At 34.7% G+C, this 21840-nt stretch overlaps 1 protein-coding gene and 1 long non-coding RNA gene across 8 annotated transcripts; one reads left to right on the forward strand and one right to left on the reverse strand.

The window, feature by feature from the left end:
• Window positions 1-1127: 1127 nt before the first annotated feature.
• LOC147872326 (longitudinals lacking protein-like) lies at window positions 1128-14056 on the reverse strand. Of its 4 annotated transcripts, none has more exons than XR_015537350.1 (2): window positions 12355-13836; window positions 1128-9555 (listed from the first exon to the last, which is right to left on the reverse strand). XR_015537350.1 is itself a non-coding variant. In XM_087356869.1 (2 exons), exons 1-2 carry the CDS (start codon window positions 13903-13905, stop codon window positions 9044-9046), a joined length of 564 nt encoding a protein of 187 aa, XP_087212995.1. In that variant the 5' UTR covers window positions 13906-14056; the 3' UTR covers window positions 1128-9043. The 4 variants fall into 4 exon arrangements, 2 of the variants coding, with proteins under 2 accessions (XP_087212995.1, XP_087212996.1); XR_015537351.1 differs by lacking the exon at window positions 12355-13836 and adding an exon at window positions 12233-12340; XM_087356869.1 differs by lacking the exon at window positions 12355-13836 and adding an exon at window positions 13854-14056.
• On the forward strand, window positions 11565-18977 carry LOC110827604 (uncharacterized). 4 transcript variants are annotated; one of them, XR_015537354.1, is made up of 3 exons: window positions 11565-11685; window positions 16435-16501; window positions 17414-18977. It is a non-coding gene; the product is annotated as an uncharacterized LOC110827604 (long non-coding RNA). The 4 variants fall into 4 exon arrangements; XR_015537352.1 differs by lacking the exon at window positions 11565-11685 and adding an exon at window positions 11952-12116; XR_015537353.1 differs by lacking the exon at window positions 17414-18977 and having other exon boundaries at window positions 16435-16809.
• Window positions 18978-21840: the final 2863 nt, after the last annotated feature.

Consider the following 21840-nt stretch of genomic DNA (forward strand, 5'->3'; position numbering starts at 1 on the left):
TCCAATTGGTGTACACACACAATTCCAAAATCCACCAATCAAAATGTATGGAATTTTCCATAACCCCGACATAGTGAAACATGAAAATATGAAGACTATGGCTGCTATCAGTCACTCCACTACAATGTCAATGTCACCAAACCAGTCTACCACATCAATGCCATCATGAAAGTGTGAAATACTTCCACTGTTAGATTTTAGGACTAGCTTTTCATCAATCCTGATCCATGTTGGTCTAATACCTTGCAGACTTGCAGGTAGACACCAATGACTTGAAGGAACACGGTATCTACCTATAAGTCTACAGAGTAATACAATCCAGAAGACCAACATAAACATCTTGCTGCCACGAGAATCTCAAATCATCATTAATAATTGTAATAACCAAAGGTGGCGAATTGTAATATCAAACTGTTTAATCCTGAGTCACACAGTGAAAAAATAATTTATTCCTAATGCTTCAGCCTAATTTTAGCCTTGGCTTCTTATAATCATGGAAAGATTATATGAGGTTCATGCAAATGAAGCCTGTTCATGGCACAGCTGGCTGCAGGTGGGTCATGTGGTGGTATGCATGTCACATTAGCAGACAAATCATTATGGTGAAACAGAATGTGCGGATTGGAGCAAGTGGGAATGGTGTCACATGGTTAAATTTTAAGAATCTACCCAAAGAGGAACAATAAGCTGCCAGTCAATTCCTTCATGCTGAAGGTCATTAATCAGTGCTATTGTAAAACCCTCCATGACCTCTGTACCACCATAAAAAGAAACCACCATCATGCTCATAAGGGGTATCACTGTGTTGCATAACAATGCTTGCCCCCATGTGGTCCACACTGTCTAGGATATGCTGCTCTCCATGCAATGGAAGTGTCTAACAATCCCCCATACTGCTTGGACCTGCACCACATAACTTCAATATGTTTTGCCCTCTCAAGAAAGCATTAAAGGGCTGGAGATTCAGGTCAGATAAAGACATGGAGGTTATGCTGATGATGAGGTTCCTCCAGCAGCATCCCTCCTCAAAGGACTTAAGGAGGGAATTCATTGGCTGGTGCATCTCATACGGTGTTCTGCAACCAGTGTGCCGCTACAAGGTTTGGGTGTTCCATGAAGATACTGAATCACTTTGCAAACAACAAACAATTCTGATATAATCATAAATTCTTAAGATATACAAAATGTTATTACAATGCAGTAATCACTTTATACTTACAGAAATAACAAGTTCTGAGGATATGTAAAATATAATCTTTTTAAAGAACAGGTTCTTACAATACATATAACATACCCTGCAATTTAACAGTGTTCATCAATTAAATCACAACCAAATTCTGCTTCTATTATTTGACAAACACACAAACTGGAACATCTTGTAGAACTTAACATAAACATTCAAAACTAAATTATCTATAGCAATTATTTTCTACCAGAAACATATTGAAAACATTCTCAGTTTTGAAAAATTATCATAACTACAAACTTCAAAAACACTGGTTACTACCTACAAGACTGCATGATGTCACAGAACACAATAATTTAAGATGACTGTCTTCTGGGTTGTAGTTTCATGTAGTCAGGTAGAAGTTTATCAACATGTCAGAGATCCTTGCTTCTATCATCATTGCTCTGATGATGGATATCCATTGCACATACAAGTCAACCCCACTTCATCTTACACCAATTAGTTTGTGACCACTAACCATTGATACAATTCAAAAGAAAATAATCTTTGTGCTGTAAGTGTTACATCACTTCAATGTGAACAACTTATCTGAGGTTTTCTGCTGTCTTCCTCACATCATTCAGAAAAACAGAAAAGTAATACCTTAAAAACTAGACCATGACTGCTTCATTCCACAGCCTTTCCAACTCACCACTTCTCATTTAATGCAACATAACCTATGCAGGTACTTAAATATAAAACAATACCAAAAAAAAAAACTGGCAAATATTGTCACATGCTGTGTCAGGTCTTGTTACAGTTATTAGAAGCTTGTAGCAACTCAACTATTTTCCACTAGCAGTCACATTCTCATGTGTATATTTTCTAAAATGACAACACAGAGTCTGATACAACTCTCATCATTTTGACCTTGAACAAAGCAGCAACTCATCCAAAATGTCTGTAGCTTCTCATAGTCTAATACTGTATTATTACCTAAAACACTCAACAGTGAATAAGTAACACTTGTTCAAAGAAGTAAAGAAAATAACCAGCCATCTTATTTGCCAAATTTCTCTACATAACTGAAGTTATTTTATGCCACATGACATTTACAAACATGACAAAATAAACTACTCTGTCTCCTTATTTTAACAGATCAGCAGCAACATTCAAATTCAAAACTATTCCCACAATCTACACACTAATGTGTAGACACTTTCTTCTCATCAGTGTAGTACTTCCCACAACACTTACAAGAGAACTGACCTCCAACCTGCTTATGTTAGAAGTTCAGCACTTGTCTTCACCAAGTATACATGGAGTTACACTTGTGCTTAATTACGCATAGAGAAAATTTTACTTTTATTCACATGCACAATCGTGTTTAACTACTAACACTGCTAAATATAGAAAGTTAATTGAGAGTAAAATTATGCCTGGTAACTAAATATGGTATACCTTAGTGCTTTCCTATTTTTCATGTTACTGTTTGGTATGGACAAACAATATGTGTCTCTTGAGGTTTCCTTTGCGTTTTGTTTTCATGGGGCAAAGTGGACACTGCAGATTAGCTTCTCTGCCGCATTCCTTTTTCTTATGTGACAAAAGATTTTTCTGCATACTATATGAAGCTCCACAAACATCACACTTGTAAGGCTTGACATGTGGCTGCCGGAGAAAGTGATTCATCAACATAACATTACCTCCTGCTGCAGGTACAATTATATTTCCACCTCCATCAGAAGAACCCAATGAATGTTTTTCACCAAAATCTGAAGGCCAGTTTGTAACCATCCAAACCCCATCAGGCCCTGCAACAAAACAAGTGAGCATCTTCCAAATCAATCACATGAATAAATTAATGACGACTTCAAAGTGAGCTCATTATCATCCTGACTGGTATTCCTTGAATTTAATCCTCTTGGTTATGATGCTGTTTAGTTTTGTAGGTGGTTACCAATATTTCAGATAAACCTATCATATCTATCTTCAGGGTCAAAGTAACTCAACAGAGATGTATGTTGGCCACACAGGGAGGTTGGAGGCAATACATTCCTGCAAAATGTAAGTAATCATATACAACACTGTATATTAACACAACCCAGACAATCACTACACAATTTCCACCAAGACAGAAACCCCAAATCTCAGATCCTTAGATTGTATCATTATACTGTTTCACATACAGAAGTTTTGAACCAATAAATGAAATGATAATACATAATAAAGATAGGAAAGGTTTGGAAGAAGGCTGCAATGTTAATATTCCATCCTTTATTGGAAAGACCAAGATATAAACTGACAGTTATCTGCTTGGTCAAAATTGGAATTTTTTAGTACAGAATAATTTTTTTTAATTCTGGCACTGTCCCATCTTTCACGCAAAGACCTCATCCATTTGTTTGAACCTGTAATTCTGTGGTTGCCTTGCACACACAAACTTACATTCACATAGCTTATTACAATGCAATGTGACAACACAAGGAATTTGGAATATCATAATCTGAACTCAAATTGATATAATATTACACAAAAGTTTAGAATATTTTGATTATAAGAACATATGGCACCAAAATATAACATTATTCACTGCTGTAAAAATTACAAGCATCTGTTCCATTATGAAACATTCACCTATAGTTTTGTGTATCATTCATTTCACAGTGATCAAGCATACCTTACTATGTATCTATTAATATCAAATAAGTCATTAAACCAATGGACATAAACTTAACTCATTTAAGTGTAGCCAATAAAAAGCCAAACAACAAAAACATCTTGCATGATACAGACAATTGTAATTAACAGCATTAACAAAACTGATTGTCATATGAGTGATAAGGTTCTCATGGCAGTGTGGATGCCCATGGTGATCTTCAAGGCCGGACATGGAAGCAGTATGTTCCTCTGAAACAATAAACCTGCCTCAACGCAGAAGATTACAATGTACAAGGATGGTTCTCATTCATTACTGAAGTTAAGCAACACTGGACATGGTCAGTATTTGAATGGGTGACACACAACTCACAAACAAAATCAAATCTTTCTTTTCTGCAATAAGCTGTATAACCATTAGAAAGGATTTTCCATGGGACATTTCTGATCATAATGATCAATGACAACTACCTGACATCATTATTATAATGTCATCTGTATTATTAAGAAGTGTCTAGATATACACCAGTTACTGAGTGGCTTCTAGATACAATTAGTAGCCGAACGTAAACCACTCTCTCTGATAACTTTGTTATGTCACATTCACTGTGTAACACATGACTAACAGTGCAGCAGCTCACTGGACAGTGTCAGTATTAGTTTCTAAAGTGGAGATACTTTGAACACACACTGTACTGGAACACCTTGAGGTGCTGCATTGAAATTATACCAATGCTCCAACTGGATGAACAGTGTCAAATACATCTTCATAGCAACTTTTGGAACTTGATGATCAATAAAGATTTATTAGGTCATCAATTCTCACCCTTCATAAAAAAATGCTACATTGGGCAACACTGGTTCTTACATCACTTTGTATTGTACAATGAATAAACACTTTACAAGAATTCTGAAATATAAGAACACAAATATCTCCGATACCGACTGAACACATATGTGAATAAATGGTTGATTCTTTAAAATACAGCACAGTTTGTATTACATCAAATGCTATGATTGTGAATGATACTGAAAAAGATTACAGAAGAAGTCATGTCCTATAAATGTATCTCTGCCAGGGTCTGAAGAAAATCACAAAATAACCTAACCACAATAAGACGTTGTTGGTGCACCAAAACAAACACAGACTCAAAACACAATTGGAATGCTAACCGTCAATCCATGTTGATTAGTGCACTTGATGACAAGAACTGGGGATACAATAAGGATTAAATATTTTAATATTACCATTAATATTGCCTCTCTCTCTTTTAATACAAATACTGCACATGCAAATCAAAACACAAACCTTCAATATATAACCAACTGTAGGTGTCACGCTCTACACATTTGAATACTTTATTTTCAACTTTTCTTCTGTAATAATCTCCCACATCATCATCATCAATATTGAATCTAATAAAAACACTAAGCCTTTTTTTTAATATTTGACTACTTACACAAATGAAACAATTTACATAGTACACTAAACCAACAAATTAATGAACTACATAATTCTCATACATTATTATAAAAGTTGACGAAAATTAAAATAGTTGTAGCACATAAGGCCTACATGAAAGAAACAAGAATGTTAACATAATTCTAGTGGGGAAACAACTTGGAAGGTCGTCAGGTGGAATAAAAGAGGTGAGGAAAGTAATATTAAAACTTATCCTGGAGAAACATGTTTTGAGGATGTTCACTAAGTATAAGATCAACATTTAATCTTATGGTATGCTTTGGGGTCAGCAGTTTCAAACCTCCAGGCATTCTTACCATTGGATTAGGTATTTAGTTAAGGCAGATTTATTTATAACTTCTATAGATACAGTAAATTTAGCTTAAAACTGCATAAAATCATGAACTTATGACTCAATTCTAAATCAGTGAACGTAGATACATGTCTTGTTGACCAAAAGATAGCTTGTATTGTATCTCTGTCCATCAAAACATTTACTGTAATATATTTTACAGTTTAGTATGGACAAACAGCATGTGTCTCTTCAGATTTTCTTCACATTTTGTATCTGGGGGCCAAGCAGTCACTGCAAGGTACACTCTACGCCACATTCCTGCCACAGATGTATCTTCAGAGATCTTCAAAGTCTGCATGATACTCCACACAGATCACAACAGAAGAGTTTAGAAATGTGGACTCTACAGGAGCTGATACAGCACCTCCTCCTAAAGGTAGAATTAATTGTTACTGTATGTCTGCACAAGCCCCTATTACATAATATATGAGAGATAGTTATCAAGACTTTGGAAGAGTGTATTGCCTTCTGCTTCTACCATGAAGATGGATGCAATGTTTTCTCCAAAATGTTAACCACCTACTCGTACAATACAACAGTGCCATAATCTAGAAACTATGATCCATCTTCTAACCTGAAGATGGAGCTTGTATGTTCCTCCCAAACTTGTTAACCACCTACAGACTATGTAGCATCACAATCTAAAAGATCATAGTCCACATTTTCACATCCATGAAAACCCCAACTCATTAAGTTAACTGTGACAAGTACAGGAACTGAAGATAAAGATTCTGATCAGTGGAACTGTCACCAATCTCACATTATCCTCAAAAGCAGCTTTATTCTGTTTGCCATTTAATTAGATTACAAAGTCTTAAAACAGTGATGTAATAAAGAACTGGCCTTCAAATAATCATGCTACTCGCATTCAATTTGTACCACAGTCAAGGTATTGTCTTAAGGGTTATCTTACTACAAACCCAATCCACATTGTCGTTGATTTAATATGGCAAACCTTGACAAGTTTAAAACAAAAACACTTCTACAAACAGCATAATAAACATGAACATGATTAAACAACGTCCTCTATAAACTGAAAGGAAAAAACAATATTTATACATTGACAAGTAATTTTAATAACAGGATACAAAATTATACATGCATATTAAAACACTAGCTTATTTTAAGATACAAATAAACATAGGCATAAAAACTTAACCATTTTCAGTTCAAATATGAATAGGAACTAACATGAAAATCTATGGTTTGCATTAATGCACAAATTATAACATGGTAACATGACATATTTTATAGCAATGACAATGCTGAAATCACACATTATGCATTTCTAGAATCTCTTTTGTAAACAAATTATTCTTCATAAACTTCCCACACATTTTAAACAGAAAACCACACTGGAATGTCTTGGGAGATAAAACTACTATACTTTTAATACAAACATAGTAAACATGCTTTTAAAATATTTTCAAAAGAAACCTCAAACCTGAAATATTTTAATAACAAGGTCAGAAAACTCATGTAAGTGCTTGGTCAACATGAGTAACATGATCAAATATTACATTTCTATTAAATGCGGTATATTTACATAACATTTCACACACGGCTCTTCAACACATTGTCACACCTAATATGATAAAATAAATATACCTTTTTGCACTTTCCATGATAAAACACAGAATATTAAGGACATTTAAGAAATCTGATGACCTTATTATACAGTACATGTAAAGAATGTGAAAATGGGTTACAACCCTTCACTGTTATTTACAATTCAGAAGTCATCCATTCTCTAACTGAAACATCATACATGTAATCAAAAACACATTTCTTCTTTTTTTCTATACTGTCAGCAGCATATATTGATTAAAGTGAGTTTTATTTATGATGTCACATTTATTTCAGAACTTGAAGCAAACTGATGGACCTTTGTTTTCAGTGTTTGTTTACAGCGAGAATAATATGAAACCAATAAATGCACTTTGCTGGCAGAATATAAAATTGTTTATTGTTAAAGCAGGTGGTACATACAGGTAATGCTGGACTTCAAATGGTTAATTAAAAAAACCAAAAGAAGCAAAGCCAATAATAAATAATTATTATTTTTATAAGCACCAATTTAAATTTAAAATTCAATTAACCTTAAAACTATAGTCAACACAATATTTAGAAATACTCTTTAAAAATAAATATAAATGCTCACTAAGGCAGACTGAATGTGTCATATCAAAGCATTTCCCAATCAAAATTCTGCTGTAGCCACATTCAGTTTTAAAATAACATTTATATGCTGAACTTGTTTTCAAAACAGCCTGCCACTGAACTCAGTCCTGAGACAGAGGAGAGAATACTATCCGTACCCTCACATAAATTTTGAGTTTCAACCATTTATATGTAAATACACTCTGTTGCCAAGTTCATTTACTTACATGGTCCTCCCTCACCCCTTTCAAAGAATGGAAGAAATAAAACATCATGCATACATTTATTTCTGACATTTTTGCAAAATCTATTAAAACAGTTCATAATTATACTTACTGCCCTAATCTATATTTCACACCTTTAGATGCAAGTACTGGACATTTTTGTATACATTAACATCATACAAAGTTTCTGTAAAGTTTATGAAAGGAGCTGTAAGCATTATGTATATAAGATTATGAAGGGCTGAAAATAAAGTGGTCAATTTTTTTTACTTTACAGTCCAAGTACACATACAAAATGTAACAAATAATACCGCTGAAATACAGTACCAGACCTCTTATCCAGAAAGCCTGGGAACTAAGACTTTTAGATTACCTGGGTTTTGAAACTTTATGCAGAAGAATTTTAATACAGACAAAATAAATAATAAAACTTATATTCTGAGATATGCTTCACCCACAAATCACAATTTGTTTTTCACAAGAAACAGAAAAACTCAGTTCTCACTTGTCAGTTAATCTCCCTTCAGTTCAAATATTCTGCTAAGCAACTTCTATTCACTTCTGCACAGTTCCAAAATTATGAATTCAAAAAGCATTAACTGCAATCCACTTGTGTGCCCCCATACCTTGGAGCTCAGGTATGAAGACAAAGATGGCAGCATGTTAACAAATGTCTTAATCCAAAGAAAATGTGCTTTCCACATGACACCGAGCTACAGAATAAAAGTGATTTTAGGTCCTTACAGCATTAATTACTGAATGTAGGAGTGAGTTCAGGTTCTTATGGCAACAAGTAAGAAGATGAATATCTTCTGAAATGTTGCACTATGCAGTCAGGTAGATACTAACTAACCTCTGAAACACCAGTCAGTACCCACTGGACTATACGGAGGAACATCCCAGAAGGTAGCCATCTTCTTATAGACTGTATATGTATATGCATTCTGCAACTTTTGCTTACAAATATAAATATATATACATTATAGAGGATTAAAGAGCAAAAAGTGAGAGAACATTCAGACATGAGCATCTGGATGAAATTTATTTATATGACGCAACAGACTGTGTTTATGTTTGGTTCGTCTTGGACACAGAGGGCACTGAAGTGTTGCTTCCTTGCCACATTCAAGTCTAATGTGTCTTTTGAGGGTATACTCCCAAGCATAACTGCGTCCACATTTCTTGCAAAAAAGGAGTTGTGTTGGTAAAGTAGGAATATCCCCAAACTGTCTACGAAACATGGTGCTTGAATTATGAGATGTGGGTGTCAAAGATGACATAAAACTTGAAGAATAATTTGGCAAAACATGTCTATCAAACCTCATTGTAGTAGACTGTCCAGCTGAAGATATATTGGTGTACCCTGATGGAGAATTAAGAGGTGGTGAGTCAGTGGTGCTATTATTCTGTGATGATACTGAAGGCATCATTGAAATTTTTGTGGATGTTACTATGGATTCCAGCAAAAAAGATGGAACTGCTGGTGTATGAGTGGAGGGCTCTGGTGTTCCCAGTGTCCAGCCAAAGCCTGGAAAACAAAAAGCGGTATCAGTGTCTGGTCTAACATACAAACATTATTCCATAATTAAAGCAACTCCAAACAGAATTAACCTTTTAAATATCTGCAGCCAGTATACTGGCCAGTGTATGTGAACTTCATACATGTATATGGCCAGTTAACTGGCTGCAAGCTTAGTCATTTCTTGTGAAAGTCTGCATATAAATTTGAATATCCACAAAAAGAACTTGATCTAGCTGAGTTGTACACTGCTGATTTAAGGGGGTACAGCAAAGGTTAACAAAAACATGCAACAGAAAAACTGAAAAGATAATGGTTCTCAAATGATAAAAGAAACGAAGGATACAAACAGAGAACTCAGTGGCAATGCAGAAAGAAATATACTGCATTCTCTGCCCAACAGCAGGTTTTATGTTTCTGAAAAACACCACAATTGACAAGATTAAGACAAAGCCTTAAAGGGAATTTGAGATTAGGGAAACCATGGTTTCTGCCAACATTCATAAAGAGTCTAAACCTAAACAGATCTAAAAACCAATCAAACTGTATGTCCTCATAAACCCTGTCACCAGAAAATGTTGATCTGGTATGGAAACAACAGGTATTTCCATGTTATGCCAATTAAAAATTATCAATCATTGTAATCCACAGCTGGCAACACTGCAGTTGGGGAGTGATCACTGTATATTAATAATGGTAACACAGTCCCTTTCTATAGTATCTGATACTCAGTTTCTGGTCAAGATATTATTCCCTGTTGTACAAAACCTGAAAGTTTATCAACATGACCATCTGAAAATCTCAATAATGAAACCATCTACAATAAAGGAGACAAGTTTTGTATGACTAATTAAAGGCCTATATCACTGTTAACCACTTTCTCTAAAGTTTAGGAGAACATATACAACAGACTTAATTATTATATGCATACTAACAACAAAAAAGTCTCCAAAAATGTTAGCTTTGGGAAACATTCTCCACTGAATACGCAGCATTCAAGTTACCAATATATTAAAAGCCATTCTCCAAAAAATGCATCTTAGATGAATATTTTGTGACCAAGCAAAAGCTTTATTACTGAGTAAATCATGAAATCTTGATGGATAAATTAAGTTTTCAAGGTATACAAACACTGCTGCAAATTAGTTTACAACTTATCTTACACACAGAAAACAAAAACTGGAAATAAAACCATCTAGTACAGCTAACTTCTTCTCGAATTGGTGAACAGTTACATGAAGTTCTGCAAGGGTCAATTTTAAGGCCTTTACTTTTCATAATTTGAATAAATGACTTTTTTGAGAAACAATACCCATAGTTGTCTAAAAACTTTTTTTGAGGGGGGGGGGGGGCACAAGTTGTCTTAAAAAAAGTGGCATATCTTCTGCTGTAATTAGATACACAGCTCATTTCATGCTAATTTTAAAGGCAATAAAATGTTATTTCCAATGACTATTATACCTGTCATACCAACAGTCATTTCTGTTCATGTATTTTGATACCAATGACTTTAATTGTTTTAAAATCTCAGCACTGTATGGAGCACAAACTGCACTTGTACAGGCATCTTCAGGAATGTAAGAATTTTTGTGTTCACAGTTTTTTCAATTGTCTTCCCTTTGCTAGTCTTCTTTTTGAAGGGTCACTTGCCAATCAAGTGTAACTTTCATATCAGAATTGCATTGCAGTGATCTTGGCAAACTGTTCAATCTCATCATTGTCACTGTCACTATCATCACCATCACCATCTTCTTTATTTTACGTATCATCTATCAGCTTTGATATCTTATTATGACACTTGTCACACTTTATGATCACCATTGCAAATAATAAAGTTTTTCAGTCATCCAAGAACATAGATTTCTTAAACTGTTCCTGACATTGTTATGACCACTCATTTAATGGGTTACAGCACAAAACAATGGTGATGCAAGATGTCAATATATGTCCATTTCACTGATCACATGATCAGATAGAAATGAAAGCAGTCACATCATCACAGAACAACAGGATGAGGGAAGGGAATTGATGCACAAGAGGGAAAAAACAACACCATAGTGTAGCAGCTAATGTTGCTGATACTGGAATTCAACCAACAACAAATATAATAAATTGTGATAAGGTGAAAGTATCTAGGAGGTAAGTTCTAAATTTCATGTAACACTAATTTTTACAGCACATAATAATACCAAGAACATATGTTTAGTTTACTGTAATAGGTGCAAACCACAAAGCAAAAATTCAGTACAATTCAAATTCTCATTGTTGCACATATGTAAGTACTTCTCTCAATTGCTCATAGGTGTAGTACTTTTAGATCACCAATTAAAAATTGTTGGCTGATACCGCAGTGTTGGCCATGTTCACCTTCACTGCAGTTTTTTGAGAATTCTTCTAAACTTCGTTTGATGATGGAAAGAAAGTGGAATTGCACTGACTCATGTTCCTGTATCCAATTTGAACAGGCATGGAATCAGAGGGTAATGTAATATGAACAAACCTCCATACAACATAGAGTCTCAGTTATGTTGTGTAATACAGCACAACCAAGGAGAAGACATAACCTTCAGGTAAATGATCATAATACTGCAATATAACCAAAACACACAACAATCAAATATGCAGAAAACTGCACTCAGAGAAGTCCAAAGTCCTGCTGAAAGTTCTGAATTAAAAACTTACTTACTACAAAGCTAATGGCATAAATGGCGAAATCTTGTTAAGCAGCTTTGAGAACACACACATGAGGCACTTACTTGTAACCTAACCTAAACAAGTGAATTTCCTTTAACTTTGTCTATTACATACCTTTGTAGACATTGTAGACGATATCAACATTAAGTTAACGCACTCTTCAAAACACAACACAATCTAATACACAAGTTCATTATTCCATTTACGTGGATGTGCCCAATACTTTTTTTTTGTTATTCACCACATCACAAAAGAAAAAAGAAAATGCTAACACACGTTTTTACTTCCAAATATTAAAATTAGAAATAAATGATCACCGGTCACTTATTAAGCAAGGTAATATATCACACTACTCTTACATTTTCCTCCACCAACAGCACTGTACTACATTTTTAAACCACAAGAAAACCCATGAAAGCACACATTGCCAAGCCTCAACAGGTACCTCATGCCACCTAGTAGCCAATTTGTGAACTGTGTGGAATACCCCCATCTAGTAACTAACATGCAAACTGTTAAAGTACAATAGCGTAATCTTTAGAAATTCATATTTATTGTCCTGCTTACGCATAAAGTAAAGTAAAGTTTGTCCCACTATACGCCATGTAGGCGTTTGGGGTGAGAGGAGGTATAGCTTCTCCCTTCCTTGACCTCGGCACTAGATGGGGGTGAGTGGTCAGCATCACGCCCCGGCCGGCTTTACCCCCGGGAAAGGACCCCGGTACCCATTGTAGAGGAGGCTGGGTGGGCCCCAGAGTCGGTCTGGACGCAGAGGCTAGAGGAAAAATCCTCTGCCCCCGTCGGGGATCGAACCCCGGCCGTCCAGCCCGTAGCTAGTCACTATACTATACTGACTGAGCTTTACGCATATCAATTCATTTTTATTTTTAAGGATCTTATGAAACAGTAGATGTGGTGTATAAAATTAAAATGGAGCTAACAGAAATACAATTTGAGGTCACTTTGAATTCACCTGACTTAGGACAGGGCCAGGTAGCAGGCTCTTGTAAACACACTAAACATAAAAATAATTAACATCTATAAAAAGAATAACACAAACAAAATACAGACACCAACAAATAAATATATAAACTAAAAATACAATGATTTAACTCGATTCGTAACTAAATTATTTTCATGTTGAATATGGCGCAATTCAATTAGAAATTTATTTGACCCCATGTAAAAGTATGTGACACCGATATATAAAAATATATTTACACGGTAAAATTAGTTTGCTTGCAATACATTGCACTACCCTTTACTAATGTAAAATAAATAGGTTCTTTACAAGCTATATCACACTACCAAACCCATTAACCACCATTGGCCAACTCCTAAATCATGTCACAGGCCACATAAAAATGCTGTATGGGCCACTTGCCACTTGCCTATAGGTCACAGATTGTCAACCCCCTGATCTGGCCCAAGGGCAGCCTATACAAAGAAGGTACTTCCTCAATGATGTTAGGAAACTGTTATAAACCTTTGAAACACAAGCACATGGTTATTACAGCTCCAGCAAGAATATGAGAACAGGTACAAAATCTATGAAAACTTCTTGCAAAAAGAATCAACAAAGGGGCATGAACTACATATGCCTGCACACTTACACACATAGTTACTGCTGTGAAGAAAGACTGATGCTGAGATGTTTGCGGACATGACGTAGTAGACTATGCTTATGTTTGGTTCTTAATGGACACAGTGGACATTGGAACTGAGCTTCCTTTCCACATTCCAATCGCAAGTGACGAAGCACACTTTCTCGCCAGCGGTAACCACGTCCACATAACTTGCAGCGAAACTGACCGCTTCCATCATCATCAAAATTTAACCATCGCAGATCCACTGCATCTATAAAAGAACCATCAAGTCAATGAAATGATGTTCATATGTGCTTTCAGCCTACTGACAGGAAACAGAAGTGACAAAAGTATATCACAAGTTACATATCATCCTACATCATCATCATCATTCACTCAGGCACTGGGCATCACTGGTTCACTTATTATGAGTATTATAAAACCATAAATATCAGATTCACACACATTCATATTTCAACAAGTATGACACAATAGCAGGTTGCACACTTGATTCATTGTTCAGTAGTTGCCTGATTCAGAACAGTGCCTGAGAATTAGCTATTCTGATTGACCTTTTCCACAGTTTCCCTCGGTCTCTCCAGAAAATGCCAAGATAAGATTTTAAAGACACCAATAACATCTACACTGACTTTTCACACCTAGTTCTAAAGGTTTGCCTATTGCCTAGGAGCTGTGGTAGCTCAGCCAGTATAGTGTCTGACTACAGATTAGGCAACTGGGATTTGATTTCTGAAAATGACAAAGGATTTTTCCTCCAGTCTCTGCATCTAGACTGGCTCTGTGACCCCAGACTCTTATCCAGCGTGTATCAGCAGTCCTTTACATAGGGGTTAAGCGTCGCCGGGGCATGACACTGAACACTCACCCTCAACTACTGCCATGGTCAAGAATGACTTTCTTTCCCACCAACCACCTCCATGGTGTGTAGCAGAACACACTTACTTTACTTGAATATTAAACTGCACACAATGTGCCCCTTTGCCTTCATACATACAGCCTTGCCCAGAAACAGATGTCAAAAAGAAATATATTCCCATTACAGCACCAGAACACTGTCACAAAACTTTACAATTCTATCTGAAGTAATGTTGGGAAGTTGGATTGTCATGGTAAGGGTAGAATCCAATATTCCATTATTCTTTTCATGTTTATAATTGTAAGAGATATTCAGCTAGAGGTATTTAACTACAAGACTCCATGAAACACTGTTCAGGAATTACCATATTAAATCATGAAAAGAAACATACAATTTAATCAATAATGCACTAAAAGACATTTGGTACATTCACTCTATATATGAGCCTACTAATCTATAACAAATTATCCTGTCACACACACAAAGGTCTACTTTAGATGCATTTCTAATTTTACATCCAGTGAATTTCAAACAGTAATATTGTGTGTGATGTTCATATCTAGAGCTCAATTTATTTAAGCAGCATGTTCAATACAACAAAAACTTGAATACAAAAACTAATGTGTTAAAAAATTATTTGTTAGAAACAACTGATCAGTTTCCACTGACATAACACTGAACAAAACCATATTATTGTTTAACCCTTAAAATACAGGAATAGGGCATATAAATCCCCATACAACAGAGGATACTGACTGGACTTCCAACTGGGCTGGGCATAAAGCCATGCTAAATGGTCAATGAAAGTTCAACATCATGGCATTTCCTTTGCAGGTTATGATGCCTTTATCATACAAGGCTGTAAAAAAACTGACCCAATGTGTAAATACAGTGCTATGAGAATGTATGGATGAGTGTATATGAAGAACCACACATTTTCTAAACAAAATTTGCAATATGAATAAACTGCAAAATTCAATGCTCATTACTACAGAATATTGTTCTGAAATGCACTGGCCATTTACAAGAACGTTAAAACAGCCAATCAGTACAGCGCCTAAGTTAAAGAAAAGCCTAAGCATCATATATGCCATCTAATGCGTTGGGCACTGATTGATCAACAGCAATAAATGTGGTTCCACCTAAGTGTAACAGACTCGCCCACCTCCCATGTGACACTCTAGTCAAAGTCACTTTGGATGCTAGGCTGCTGCTTACACCAACTGCACAAAAACTGTATAGGTGCAAACTTGTGTATTCATGGGAAGAAGGTGTGTTCATTTCTGAACACTACTTTAAATTAGAATCATTTGCTGCTAATTGTGAACCATTTATCAATGCATAGCCTGACAAGGAAGTACCAAATAAGATAACAATACACCAAAGCACACTGTGACGAATAGATGTTTGTCTTCAAGAGGGTGGTGGACATTCATAGCATTTGCTGTAAGACCCTTCTGTAAGATCTTTCTAACACATAAAAACTAAAAAATAACTCATTTGTCTTGTTATACTGTTGTCACCAAACTTATAAATACTGATGTATTTTAAATGGAACATTCTGTATTAATCATTTAGTCTTTATGATACAGATAACAAAAAACTGACAATAGACAGAACTGTTGCTATATTGCTCTTGAGCTTAATACTGTATATTGACAAGATACATGTTGTCAGCTAGAAGAGAAACAGCTGGCAATATAAAAGATGATGAAGAATGTTGTTTTTCAGCTTGGCTGCACATGAACGTCGTAGCCTAGCAGGCAATTTGATGTCGACATCGCAGATGACGCAGGAGGTTGGTTTTGTGTTTTGTTTTGTATTTGCAGTAGATGCAGTAGAACTGTGCTTCTTTGCCACACTCAACACGAATGTGACGTAGGAGATTTTCTCTGTGTCGATAACCACGTCCACACTTCTCACATCGATGCATGCAAAATTCATTCCATTCTGTTACTGGTACCAGCAGTGCTTGACTTAAATCATCCAAAGTAATACCTCCTAAAACAAAACAAAAATAAATGCTTTATTATAACAGTGTTCTGGCAGTTCTTTAATAATATGGGGCTTCCAATATATTTTTAAATAATGAACTACTAAACTTCACTTATGAATTCTATACATACTTCATCTTCAGTTAATTTATCAACTTTCAATAACAGAATTTATTTATGTTTTATTGTCTACTTCTCTATGTTTTATTGATGAAAGTACACAATATTGCTGAATACTACCAGAAAAAAATCCCTTCCTGTAGATAGTTTTGTGGCTGTATTAGGTAAGAAACACTGAAAGCAATTAGAAAAGGAACTCATTAAATGATAAACTGTGGTGAAATCTGTATGAATTTATTTTATTTGCATGAAGAAATATTATGAATGCACTTAACTGGCCAGTACATTAACAAACTAGACATAAAACAATTTAAAATTTTAGTTATTCCTTCTAGCATGATTAATCTAATATTCCATATATTCTTTTCACTGTTACAGAAGAAACAGTTCTAATATGCCTTATAAGTGGATCTGTTCTGTAACAATGAACAATTGTTTAGAGAAATTCCACAGAAATTTAACATTTTACAAACAAACTGAGATTATCAAGGTAATCTGTATGTAATAATAAAACAGAATATTCCAGTGTTCTCAAAATTATGGCAATCTGGTGAAAATTGGTTAACACAGAGATATTTGATGGTTGCTTTTTACAGAGTTACAACAGAACTATAAAGAGCTTAGCACACTGGATGCAGCTGCAGAGATGAACCTGCATTATCAGACAGTGTACTAGATTAAGTAAATATTCTGACCCTTACATACAGGAAACAAGAAAGTGTAGCCTGAAAACTGAAAAGTAATACATGATGTATAAGTAACACACAACATCTGGATGTAAGAGGGATGCAGCCATTGGGAAATTTATTTTAAATATATGTGTGTGAATTCACCTTATGCTGTTCAGATGGTTAAATCAAGGAAGTGTGATGTGACAGATATATAACTGAAATGTGCAGACAAGAAATACACACAGTTTTGGCAGAAGAACATCTCTGAAAGAACCCACTTGTTGGAATACTGATAACAGGGATAACATGTGGCTGGGATAGAAGAACAAAAATGTGTATGACATTTTCATAGGAAATTGTGTTGGTAATATTAGGATTGATCCTGTGGAAGTAAACCATGAAGATTGGAGATGGACAGAATTGGCTCAGGTTCATGTCTAATAGTGGGCTGTATGTTTAGGTTTAAAATTCAACTATCAGACTGATAGTTTTAGTTATGCTACACGTAAATATTGAGTTTTACAGTGATGTAAGTAAAATTTTTACACATGTGATAAGGCAAGCTAATATTTTTTGACATCTGATTATACAGTTTAAGCTGACTGAATCAAATCCAAATAAGAAAGTGGCATACAGTAAAAACAAGCTGTAAATTATAAAACACAATTATAATAAACACAATAATGAAAAGTAAACTTCATTTCTTTCTATGTACATGGCACACATGCATTATCAAATTGCTTTTCTGTTTAGCCCGATAACTGCAGATTGGGCACTGGAACATAGCAGGTTTGCCACACTCATAATGTCCATGCCGCCACAGCGAACACTGATGACGATAAACTTTGCCACAGTTGTTGCATTCGTATGTTTTTTGCTGCCGAGTAGAGATTTCACCCACAGTTGACATCCAAACTGCAAAAGTTAGTACACAATGAACACAAAATAAAAATTTAAAATGTTGAAAATGAAAACGTAATTATCCATACATTTACAAAACAAACACACATCAACAAAAGTAAATACAAGTATTCCAGTGAAATACATATTTTCCAAAGGCTTTCTTTGCATTGTGTACATTAATGGCCTTCAAATTCATTTATTGCATATACTGTACATATCCATTGTAAAGTTAATTACTCAGTAGAAAAAACAATACACAGAGTCATCAGTTTTCCTTATATTTTATTAAATACTCATAACATTGAAAAATGTTCCAAATGAAACTTGTAGATCTGAATGACTTCGGCGCAATTATTATTTTATAACATGTATCTATTTCTTTTTAGGAAAGTAATAAAATTTAAATAAGACAGCTGTTAAATTGGACCAAAATGAACTAAAATTAAATCTTGTCTGATAAATTTTAATGTAGGCTCCAGATACTGCATTTTATGCAACTCTGTTCAGTAGTTTGAAAGTTGAAACACGTGGACAGAATGATGGATGTAAACACAGACTCTCAATTATACATCCATTTTATGCTTTGTGTAGAAAGAATACATAAAATTATACTATCTTAAAACAAGCAGTTGCTACAATTTTTATATTAAGCAAATTGTATATCACATTAGTTGAGTTCTCATTATAAGTGTGAGTGACAAAAGATCTTGTCAGGTTGATGGTGAGAAAGTGAGGTACTGTACTAGGGCATATACCATTAGAGTCTTAGGACAGGCTTTATGTACCAGTGTGTGTGGGTGTGTGTGTATGAGAGAAGGAATTAATGTTACAAAGAGAAATTAGAGATTATGTTCTGCAATGTCTGGAACAAGCAAAATGTCTAAAAATGAGGAGAAGGATGATGTTAAATACAAGGATGCTAAATAAAGTTCTGGCTAATCTGGAAATGTGCTGGTTTTGTGGGTTAGAAAACATAAAATTAAATTCAATGTATGGTTTAATTTCCCAGTTACTCACACATACAGAAATTCTAATCAATCTAAATATTAGCATGGTAAAATTTCAGAATATTTCAGATACAATAAACAAATTACAATTTTGTAGAAAACATAATAAAATTATACAAATAAAAATTAAAAATGTAACTCTCACAAATTCAAACAAATAATGACAAACCACTCTTCAAAATTTTGTTCCAGGTATTACAGACACACAATAATTTAACATAAAATCTGGTAACAAATATCACAGCATAGAATCACGTTTGTTTTAGAGTATATAATTCTACGATATATGAGCGAAAAATCTTAAGATTATATATAACCCTTTCGTTGCTACATACTGTGAACACTGATGTGTCCACTTGGAAATATATTGTTGAAAATGGCTATATTCTAGGATTAACTGAAATTTCAGAGGTGTTTACAGCCCCCATTATCAGGGTGATGACTTAGTAAGTAAGCACCCCTGGAACATCAATCAGTATCTACCAGACTACAATGAGTAACTTCCCAGAAGACAGTCAGCTTCGTACTCATTGTCATAACAGCCTGAAATCTGAGATAAATATAGTGTTGTTACAGATATTAATAATGCAAATTATGACATTATCTTTGATGGGGATCACATGAGTTTAAATGTAAAAATTACACTACCTTTTCAATTTTATGTTCTTTGAAACTGGCACTAAATTAAACAGTCCACAGAGCACATAATAAGTTGATTCCTAGTTTATTTAATGATGCCAATGCAGAGGTTACAAAGTATCACATGAAAATATGATCATGAATAATGAGCCAGTAAGGATATGAAAGTAAGAGGCCTACTTTTGCATTCACTGAGAGAGACTGAGGGAAATCACAGACATCTTCAGTCAGCATGACCAAGTCACCTGGCTGAAATACATATAATAATACGAATGTATTCAAGGCTAACATAAAAACAAACCTGTACAATTAAAATATTTGTGGCTGAGGTGGCAGACATCATGTGTGGGCAGTAAGCATATTAAGATGTTGACAATGAAAAGGTTTTTCCTCACACATCAGATCTAGTACCTCAATGTAGCAACTGGATGACGACATTTCAAATGTCGTAACAAATCATGTTTATGTTTGCTCTTGTAGTGGCAATACATGCAATAAAACTGAGCTTCTTTGCCACATTCAACACGTATATGACGGGTAAGATTCTCCTTGTGGCGGTACCCACGACCACACACTTTACAGTGATGTATATAGATGTCTGACTTTCTCCCAGACTGTAGCAAACCCAGTGTGAAATCTCCAATAGTTATACTCCCTGAAACAATGAAACAGTGTATGTTAATATAAAATATAAATTAAATCTGCTAACTATTAACATGATATGAAGTTGTGAAGTTTCTGGTATGTTGCAGTAATGTATAAATATATATATATAGTAATATGCAGACATTTTTACTCACCCTCTTGTGCACCAACTTTCTAACAATAAAATCTTTAATTTGTACTTCTAATTTTGTGAAAACTATTATTCCATATGATTAAATATATTGTAATTACATTAAGTCTGTGATGTAGGAAATTACATGATGAGAAACTTCATTATTTATGCAGGTCTTCTAGTGTTATTGGGGCAAAGTGGTTGTTTGGAAGGAGATGATATTAAGACTGATATTACAAAGAAAAACTGTGAGGATGAAAATGGTTTGTGAGGGTCATGTCATTAGCCGTGATTAACTTTTGGGATCTGCTACTGAAGAGCTAGCCAAAAGTCCATGTTCATATGTAAGTGTGTGGGAATGGTCATTCTTAACAATATTTGTCTCATTAATTACCTCCATCATCTGTGCATAAGCCACGACAGTTTAGACTCAAGTATATGCTAACTTCATACCATCTTTTCATAGCAGCACTGTCTCTACATACTTTTCTTTGTACTGAAGTATAAGTTTCAGTAGTCTATTATTGTACATATGTTTAAGATTGGTTATCAATTTTCTATCATCACCTATTACTCCATTTACTGAACAAATATTTAATTGAGATTTGAGGTGTTCTTGCCAGCAAGTATAAAGTCGGGTGTCTTATGGGTTGGTACACTATGTAGTCTAGTAGAAGTTTACCAATATTTCAGAGGTGCTTGCTCCATCTATTGTAAGGACAATGATCGAGACAACACAAACCTATGAAATGCCAGTGAACTTCTACCAAACTACACAGTGAAATAGCCTAATAGACAGTCATCTTCAGATATTTAATTCTTTCTACACAACTTCAATCTCATCCATAGTCTTATCTAATCTAGTACACTTGGTGACACTTCTTATAAATATAATTTTTTCAGCTTGAATCTCAACAACATTATTTTACTTCTATAGAAAAGACAGGGATTCTAAGTACTTTACCCATTTTAAACTTCATCTCTTCCTTTACCTGTCATTTGTATGCTCCACCTATTGCCCCCAC

This window comes from Zootermopsis nevadensis, unplaced genomic scaffold (genome assembly GCF_977971745.1).
Source record: "Zootermopsis nevadensis isolate Lab colony 2312 unplaced genomic scaffold, Znev_1.0 Znev_ptg000028l, whole genome shotgun sequence".
NCBI classification, from domain to species: domain Eukaryota; kingdom Metazoa; phylum Arthropoda; class Insecta; order Blattodea; family Termopsidae; genus Zootermopsis; species Zootermopsis nevadensis.

Bases quoted from the DNA above. Each gene is read 5' to 3' on its own strand.
- LOC147872326 (XM_087356869.1), bottom strand. From the start codon at position 13,905: ATGTCCGCAAACATCTCAGCATCAGTCTTTCTTCACAGCAGTAACTAT. The intron at 9,556-13,853 runs GTAAGTGTGCAG...TTTGTTTTCCAG, and splicing joins TCACAGCAGTAACTATGTGT to GCTTTGGCTGGACACTGGGA.